This window comes from Elephantulus edwardii, unplaced genomic scaffold (assembly GCF_000299155.1).
Source record: "Elephantulus edwardii isolate Elephantulus edwardi_28Jun2011 unplaced genomic scaffold, EleEdw1.0 scaffold00059, whole genome shotgun sequence".
Taxonomy (NCBI): Eukaryota; Metazoa; Chordata; class Mammalia; order Macroscelidea; family Macroscelididae; genus Elephantulus; species Elephantulus edwardii.
The window spans coordinates 6,679,035-6,688,887 of NW_006399809.1; the positions used below are offsets into that span (position 1 = coordinate 6,679,035).

The 9,853-nt window shown below is 38.0% G+C and overlaps 1 protein-coding gene across 2 annotated transcripts in view; it reads left to right on the top strand.

The window, feature by feature from the left end:
• Positions 1-9,853, top strand: part of AMPH (amphiphysin) — a 340,422-nt gene that overhangs the window by 186,869 nt on the left and 143,700 nt on the right. For both annotated transcript variants that reach the window (XM_006887583.1, XM_006887584.1), the window contains exon 3: positions 1,719-1,773. In XM_006887583.1, coding sequence (XP_006887645.1) covers positions 1,719-1,773 — 55 coding nt within the window. The remainder of the gene's footprint in view (positions 1-1,718; positions 1,774-9,853) is intronic.

Sequence of the window (9,853 nt, forward strand, 5' to 3'; positions counted from 1 at the left end):
TGGCGCAGGATAGAGCAGGGTTTAGGGCTGTTGTGTATAGGGTCGCTATGAGTCGGAAACGACTCGACGGCACATAACAACAACAACAACATTTTATTTAATGCCCCATATTTAAAATATTACCATATAAGCATGTAATCAGTATGAAACACGCTGAGGAGATGTTTTATATGTTTTCGTACTGAGTCTCTGAAACCTGGTTTGTACTTCACACTTGTAGCATATCTAACTACTTACCATCTGCATGTGGCCAATGTATAACCAATCATATTTGATAGTGGACACCTGTAAAAAGAATACAGGCTGCATTAGGATGACCATGCCTGATCTCCACTCACCTGGCAAAGTAGAAATATCTGCATTCATAACATCAATCGGACAAAACCAGTTTCCATGCAGTCAGACACATATCCCCTGCTCCCACCAGCTCTGCTGAGACTTGCACGCATCTCCTTCTCTGGGCTCTCTCTGCTCTACAGTGTGTTGCAATGACCACACAGATCTCGTGGAACCATACTCTGAAACACTCTCAGTTATGGGGTTTATTCAGGAAGTTAACAGGTTACAGTTCCAGTTGACAACAGGATGCAATTCCTCAGTATCTCTCCATAAGTGTGCACACATTCCTCATAGTTTTGTTGTTTAGTACCATCAAGTCAGAAGCGACCCATAGGTGACCCTCCACTGGGTTTTCACAGACAGTAAATCTTACAGGAGGAGATTGCCCACCTTCTTCCGCGGAGCTGCTGGTGGATTTGAACTGCATGCCTATGGGATCTCAGTGCAGCTGCTTACCACTAGGACATCAGAGTTCTGTTAACAAAGATCTTTGTCCTGCTGGTAATGTCATCTCCCTCCAAGCCCTCCGGTAGTGTTGGGTGGAGGCCACTGGCTCTGACTCTGCAAGGTAGCTGTTGAGCTCTGTCTCATGTCAGTCTCTGGTTCTCTGCTAGAACTGCTGTTAACTCTTGTGTAGGTCCCAGTCAGGCTGGTACAGGAATCTCTTACTCTGAAGGACATGAACGGCATTCTCTGCATCTTCTTTTCTGATAGTGAGATCCCCAATTTCTGCCACCATACCTGCTCAATTTAAACCTTGTGGGATGCCAAAACAGACTACATACCCTGTTTGCATGCTCCTGCACAACCATGTGGTGAAAGTTGAAGACCTAGGAAAGTCATTTTGAAAAATAAGCTCACGGCAACCATGAGTTACCTCTGTACAGCAAATTCAAAGACTAGTGCTATACCACTTAGAAGAATGTTTGACCAAAAACATTTAAAACCAGGGCTGAGGGCCGCAGGTTAAAATCACCCACCTTTGACTTGGTAGCATAACTTTCTATCCACTAGGCCAACAGAGCTCTATGTTGTTCTTGTTACTGTTGTAACACAGTTTCCTACCATTCTACCCATGAGTCAAAATTTGAGACTTAATAGTTCTTTAATTAGTGGGAGCCTTTATAGTGAGTTACATTTCCCACTTTTAGTAATACCTCACATGTCTTCTCTCTTTTATGCTGAAAAAAACTTCTGAATTTATCTGGACTGACGGGCATCACATTCATTAGCCTATGTGCACATGGCCATGTTCTTTCTAGAATGAGTATCTTGCAGTAAGACATTTTAGATTTTCACTAATGCTTCTCAAGTTTGCACAGATGTTTGCACACAAAATGTCATCAAGACTGTTCAGTATCTCTGTGTTTGTTTTTCAGGCAGAAGGTACCAGACTTCAGAGAGAACTCCGGGGATATTTAGCAGCTATCAAAGGTAATGTTCATGAGCTGTTTCCTGCCCATTTTTGAGCACAAGTTAGTGTTAATTATGGAGTCATTCAGTTTCCTGGCAAGATGGATACTTGAGCACAGGTGTTCATTTTTACCCTCCCCCCCCAAATTCCCATTGAAATGATAATAAGGAAGAAACAAGCCTGCCGTTATGCTGGAAACTAGGAATAGGTGCCACCCACTTGCCAGAGCTTTCTAGGAAGGTTTGATAGAGTGGGCTTGAGACCTTGCTTGTGCAAAGCTGTACCTGGCTTACATCCTGTCGGAGAGGATGCCCAGCGGGATAGTATTTTCAGACTCACTCTTAAACCCTCTAAAAGGAGGAGCAAAGTCAGGAGGCAGAGGGACAGGTGCTGGGTTTGGCAGCAGGCATGCCTGGGTCTGCCTCTGACTTGTGTGGACCAATTGTACCTGCAGTTCTGCCAGTGGAATGGAGTGGAGAGAACTTGGCATTTGTTCCTGGCTTCATCATGAGGCCAGTGGAGGAGGGAGGACAGAATGGTGGGAGGTAGGCCCCATCTATGCCTACTCTAAATGATCTTGCTGCCTGCATTGAATCAGAACCAGTATGCCCACAGATGTACAGTAGGATAAAGCACAAGTTTTGATTTGCAGTAGTATTAGGAAAACTGGCCAAGCATTGTGAAATCCCTAGCCTCATATTTTAGCTCTCATACCAAATTTTAGTATTATGGAAATTTAAATTTATATAGATATATTTTATATAAAAGTATGAATACCTTAAAGTACGAGAATAAAATATAGAAGACTTAGTCGATAGGTATGCATTGGAACAATTTAAAAAATCAACAAAAAACCAAAATCAACAACACAAAACAAACTACGTGGCCTAATAAATATTTAAATTTTATTTAGAGTTTTTTTAAAAAAAGTCATATTTGACAACACACTTAGTGAAAGTGAAGCAAGTTGCAGAGGATTTGCTGATTTTAAAAAAGAAGGTAAAGCCCAGTACATCTCCTGATTTCTTGACCTCAGATACCAGGGGTGTTGAGTGTGGATCCAAGCAAGATGAAATAATTGATAGCTTCAGTCTTTCTCTATCATAATGTTGACTGTTGGCTCTGTGGTGAGTACCTTTGTTTTTTTGATGTTGAGATGTAATCTATACCAAAGGCTGTAGTCCTTGATTTTCTCCAGAAAGTGTTTCTTATTTTCCTCACTTTCAGCAAAGTTGTGTCATCTGCATAACACAGGCTGCTGATGAGTCTTTCCTCTAATCCTGATGCCACATTCTTCTATATGGATTTCGGCTTTGTGAATTATTTTCTCAGTGTACAAACTGAATAAGTGCAGAGAAAAGATACAACTCTGATGCATACCCTTCCTAATTTTAAACCATAAAGTATTCCCTTTCTCCAGTAGGAGTCCCAGCTCTGGTGGTGCTGTAGACTAAGGCATTTGACTGCTAACCCAAATGGTCTGTGTTTTGAACCCACAAGTCACTCTGTGAGAGAAAAATGAGGCAATGAAAAACATTTCCACAATTATTTTCATCCTTGGAGGCTCTATATAGGACCATTCTGTTCTGATATCCAGGGTCACTGTGGATTACAATCACCTTGGCAGCAATGGGTTTGATTTCTTGTTTGTTTTTGCTTCAGGGGTTGTGGATGCCTGAAACAGAAAGGATGAACATTAAAAGATTCTTCTTGAAATGCTTTCTTATTACATGATATATTAGTATAATTAGTATATATGCTGCATGGCAAAGACAATGGCAGTTCAGTGGTACAATTCTCACCTTCTATATAGGAGACCTGGCTTTGATTCTGGGCCAGCACACCTCCTTGGTAGTCACCACACATTTCTTAATGCATGTTTCTGTGTTGCTATACTGCTGAACTCTGATAGTCTAGTGGCAAAGGATCTGCATTGCCAACCAGAAGGCATGCAGTTCAAATCCACCAGCTTCTCTGCAGGAGAAAGATGGACATTCTCTTCCCCTGTTATTTAATGCCTTTGAAAATCCAGTGGAGGGGCACCTGTGTGTCGATTCCTACTTGATAGCACTCAGCAACAACATACTGCTGAAAAGGTTTTATCAGGGTTTCTGGGCTAAAGCAAATTAGGAAAAAAAGGTCTAGTGATTTAATTAGGAAAATCAAGCAAGAAAACCCCTGTGTATCACAGTGATCCTGTGTGCAGTTAGTCATGGGGTTGGCACAGGCGCAGACAGTGACTCTTGCTGTAATGCACTGCATTGCTGCAGATTGGGCCAACTCAGTGGCAGCTGAACACACCAACAACTAGAGTTATATGTAATTTATTATGTGTAAGCATGAGCCAAGTGGTACAACTGACTGTTCATTAAGCTACTTCACATCATGCCTATTTTCACACACAGTTGCTGCCATATTTGTTTTCGAAGGAAAAGATGACCCTGCCTTCTTTCCAATGAGGAAACTTCTTATTAAGTAGCTCTCTTACAAACCATAGGGAAAATCTGCCTGATTTGCAGGATTTAAGATACTGTTTTATAGTCAGATGTACAATGTTGATATTGTTGTCATATTCTATTTTAGCTGATGTTATTTTTGGCTAAAACCAGATCTTGCAGCTATTCAAGCAAAAATAACTTATGTAGCAGTTCAATCTAGGCAACAAACCTTAGAGGATAAAAAAATAGGAGGTCAAACTTTGGATACAAGAGAAAATAGAGGATTTTACCATAAATGTCTTTGGGAAAGTCTAAAAGTTTGAAGAAAGGAAAATGATCCTATCTAGTTGTTTCTGTTGTTAGGTTTTATCAAGCCAACTACTAATAGTGACCCTATGAGTACAGACTGGGCTTTTTTTGCCCTGCACTGTGGCATCCTCCTTTTCTCTGACCTGCTCAAGCCCTTTGTGAAAGTCGCTGTGTCAGTTCATCTTATGTTCCAAAAGTCAGTGAGATGAAGCTTCACCATCCTTGCCATTAAGGAGTACCTTAGTTGAACATGTTTCAAGACAAATTTGTTTATTCTTTTTACAGTCCATGATATAGTCAATCCTGTTCACCAGCACTCCAACTCAAAGGCATTCTTTTGTCTACAACACAAATACATCAGTTTTTCTTCTGTCATACTTAGTCATTGTCCAAATATCAGATGGTAGGAAGCAACTGAAAATACCATGACAATGTCAATCTTTAAACTGACATCTTTGTCAGAGTGGATTTTCCCAATGCAACATCTTTTTTGATTTCTTAACTGCTGTTACAGTGAAATTGGTAGTGCAACTAAGTAAAGTGAAACTTGACAATTTCAGTCTTTTCTCCATATATCATGATGTTGGCTATTGGTTCAGTAGTGAGGAATTTTCTTTTCTTGATGTTATGATGTATCCAATACTGAAGGCTGTAGTCTTTGATCTTCTGCAACAACTGCTTCAAGTCTTCTTCACTTTCTGCCAGCAAGGCTGTATCATCTACATAATACAGGTTGTTGTTCAGTCTTCCTCCAATCCAGATGCTTCATTCTTCTTCATATAATACAACCTCTTGAATGACTTGCTCAGCATATAGATTGAATAGGTGTGGAGAAATGATATGTGTCCGATACTCACCTTCCCTGATTTTAAACCAGGCTGTGTTCCCTTGTTCTATTTGGACAACAACTTCTTGGTTTATGTATCAGTTTCACGTGAGCACAATTAAATGTTTGGTGATTCACATTCTTCTCAATGTTAGCTGTAATTTGTTATGACTAGTCAAATGCTTTTGTATATTAAAGAAAACAAATGTAAACATCTCTCTGGTAGTTTCTACTTCAACCAAAATGAATCTGACATAACCATGATATCCCTTGTACCTTGACCTCATCTGAATTCAGCTTGAATTTATGGAAATTCCTTGTTAATACATTGTTCCAGCCACTTAACAGTAATCTTCAGCAAGACTTCTATTGCATGTGACATTAGTGATATTATTTATTTCCACATTCTTCTAGATCACCTTTGTTTTGAATGGGAACAAATGTGGATCTTTTTCGATCCCTTAGCCAGGTAGCTGGTGGCTGTCTTCTAAATTTCTTGGCTGAGACTGGTGAGCACAGACAAACTGGTTTACACCTATTTCTTGAAATAATGCTAATGGTATCACATCAATTCATGGGGTCTTATTTTTTTGCCAATGACTTCAGCACAGCTTGGACATCTTTCTTCAGTATTATTACTTTTTTTATTGTATGCTACGTTTTGAAATGATTTAATGTCTACCAGTTGTTTTTAGTGTGGTGACTATGTGTATTCCTTCCATCTTATTTTGTTGCTTCATGCATCATTCAAGGTTTTTATTATAGCATCCTTTAGTATTGCAATGTGCTGTTAGGGACATTGAAACAATTACAACTCATAGTGACCTTATAAACAACAGATTCACACCCCGTCCTATCCCAGGCCATCTTTACCATCTCTGAAATCCTTGAGCTTGATACAGCAGTCATTATGTCAGTACATATTTTTATTTTTCTTCCTTTATTATGTGTATGCCTATTGCTATGAACTGCCCCAGGAGGACTGCCTTATCTGCATCCCAGAAGTTCCGATATATTGTTTTGTAATTTTATTTTGTTTCAAGGAACTTTTTCCATTTCATTATTTCTTTTATAACCCAATCATGTTCTAACAGAGAGTTATTTAGCTTTCACATGGATGGTTTTGTAAGCTTTACCCTCCTGTGGTTAATTTCTAGTTTTATGGCATTGAGATCTGAAAAGATACTTTGTATTATTTAAATGTTTTTTTCAAATTTATTGAGGCTTGCTTTGTGTCCTAATATATGATCTCTTCTGGAGAATGTATCTTGTGCACTTGAGAAGAAAGTTAATTGAGTTTTAGTTGGGTGCAGTACCCTGAATACATTCATAAGATCAAGTTGGCTGATTGTATAGTTTAGGTATTCTGCATCTTTGCTAAGTTTCTTTTGAGTTGACCTTTGGTGATAGCAGTGTATTGAAGTCTCCTACCACTATAGTGGTACCATTTCTTTCTTCAACTTTCTTTCCTTCAACAACTGTTAACAGTTGTTTTATGTATTTTTCAGGTCTATCATTTGGTGCATAAATATTGACCATGGTTGTGTCTTCTTCTTCTATTGTGCCTTTAATCTGTATGTAATGCCCTTCCTTATCTTTTATGGTAGTTTTCATTCTAAAGACTATTTTATCAGAGATTAGGATTGCTATTACTGCTTTTTTGTGGTTGCCGTTAGCTTGGTATATTTTTTCCCAGACTTTGATATCTGAGTCCATCTTTCTCTTCTTTTTATTTTAGATGTGTAGGCAACATATTTATGGACTTTGGTGGGTTTTTTTTTTTAATCCATTCTGCTACTCTTTTTCTCTTAATTGGTACACTTAGTCCATTCACATTGAGTGTATTTTTCTGCTTATCTCATGCTGCTTAAATTGATTTTTATGAATCATTTGACTTCTGTAGTGATTTTTCCATTTTCTTTCTTGAGTGTATTTTTTTTTTTTTGGTCAGGCCAGGTTTTACTGTTGTCATTTTGCTGTGTTTCTTTTCTTGTTGTTTCTGGTTACTCTGGTCCACCTACTTTTCCTTTGGTGTCTCCATGTGAAGCACTGCACATAAAATTTCTTATAGTTTTAGTCTTGTTTTCACATAGTCCTTAAGTTCCTTCTTTCTGGCAAAGGATAGAATTTCTCCCTCATATTTGATGGAGAGCTTTGCTGGGTATAGTATTCTTGGCTTGAAACTTCTTTCAACTTTGTGCATATGACATCCCATTGCCTTCTAGCTTGCATGGTTTCTGCTGGGAAATCAGAGCTCAGTCTAATTGTTTCTCCTTTGTGGGTGACTCTTTGTTTTTCTTGTGCTGCTTTTAATATCCTATCTGTATCTTTTAATTTGGAGAATTTGACTATGATATGTCTTGATTTTTTTTCTTTTTTGGTCTACCCTATTTTGCATTTGCACTGCTTTTTGAATGTGGATTTCCCCATTCTTTAAAATACCTGGAAACTTTTCTTCTAGTACTTCTTTCACAATATTCTCAGTGACTTCCCTGTCACTCTCCTGTTCTGGAATTCCATTTATACGTGTGTTGTTCCTTTTGATGTCATCCCACATGACTCTAATGTTTTCTTCATTTTCTTTATGTCTCATCTCTAATTTTTATTCTAATATATGTCCAACGAGGCTCTTGTCTTCCAGCTCACTGGCTCTGTGTTCCATCTCTTCAGTTCTACGTTTTTGTACCGTCTCCATATTGGATACTTTTGTCATTTCGGTTTTTAACATTCTGGATTGCATCTTCATGCTTTTCTGTTATTTCCAGCACTGTGTTGGCTGCCCCTTCTCTGTCTTTTGATGATTTTTTTTGAAGTTCTTCTACCTCTTTATCTCTATTATCAATTCTTTTGTTTATCTTCTGCATTTTCTTCCATATCTGTTCAAGTTGCTCATCATCAATGTATTTCTAATGGATCACTACCTCTGGATCATTTGCTCTCTTAATGGCTTCCATTATTTCTCCCATCATTTTTCACTGTTTTCCTTATTTAGAGTATTCATTGCATCTGGTTTTTTTAGGAGAGGGGTTAATTTGCTTTTTTATTATGACTGAGGCAGGCTGCTACTGCTTTCTTGACATCATGTGTCTTCTTAGTAGATGTTAGGGTTTTTGTAACTAGACAATGTCACAAAGAATGGTAATATTTTGTGAAAGACCTATATATTGGTGCTCCTTTCTTGTCTTCTTAAGCATGATGACTATTACCCTCCAGAAACAACAGCTCCACCTGACTTCTTCAATTTGACTTTAAGAAATCCCACATGATGTAGCTAGTTAGCAATGTTCAAGGCCAAGGTACCTGTTTTCTCTACTCTGAGACAGTTCAGTGGTAGGTACTGACTTCATTCTTATACTAATTGCAGGTCATATCTTTATAAAGTTTTGCATATTGGTGATCTCCCTTATTTCTTTGGCCTGAAGGCCATGCAGGGGAGGAAAGGCATTGCTTTGTCCAAGGAAGACAGGCTGGTGTCTCTGCAGGGCCTCTCCTGTTCACTGGAGCTGAGGGGAGGTGTATCACATATTCAGTCCATCTTTTTGAGAGTCATTTTCTCTTTCACTGACCTTACCAAACATGATACCTGTTGCTGAAGATTAGCCCCTCCTTACAACATACCCGAAAGTATGTGAAATGAAGATTCATCTCTTTCACCATCCTTGCCTCCAAGGAGTGCTCTGGCTTTACCTTCTCCAAAAGATATCTCTCTGTTCTTTTTGCCAGTCCATGGGAGTTTCCGTACTCTCCTCCAGCACCACAACTCAAAGATAAAGATTCTTCTTCTGTCATCTTTATTCATTATCCAGTTTTCAGATGTATCTTGAATCTAGTGCACCTTACTCTTTAGACTGACATTTTTGCTTTTTTTATTTTTATTTTTATTTTTTTATTTCAACGAACATATACAAAGATTTCAGAATTCCATTCATTCATTGTTGGACATTTTTGCTTTTGAGAAAAGCTCAGCATGTTCTTCTCTTTGGTTTTCTAATTCCAGCTCCTTGTACATTTCATTATAATACTTTGCTTTGTCTTCTTGAGATACTCTTTGAAATCTTCTTTTTGGAGCTCTTAATTCTCTGTTTTGACTTTTTCTTTTTTCCAGGCTAAACTTCAGAGTCTTCTGATATCTATTTTAATCTTTATTTCTTACCTGTATTTGTAATGACCTTTGTGTTCCTATACATGATGCCCTTAATGTTATCCTACAACCAATCTGGTCTTCAGTCATTAGTGTTAATTGCATCAATTTTATTCTTAAGATGATTTTAAAATTCAGTTGAGATCTACTCAAGGTCATAGTTTGGTTCTCTTGGACTCCTTTCCAGTGTAAATAATAATTCTTACAATTTTGGATATAATTTTTTTTTTAAATTTCTTATACTAGTTTTCATACAAAGTTTGTATACATTGTGTTTCACATTATCCTTCATCCACATTGTGTTTTATACAGTAATTTTCATTTGTGTTTTATAAAATCAATCACTATTGAACTATGTCCACCGTTACCCTGTCTTTCCAGATTAC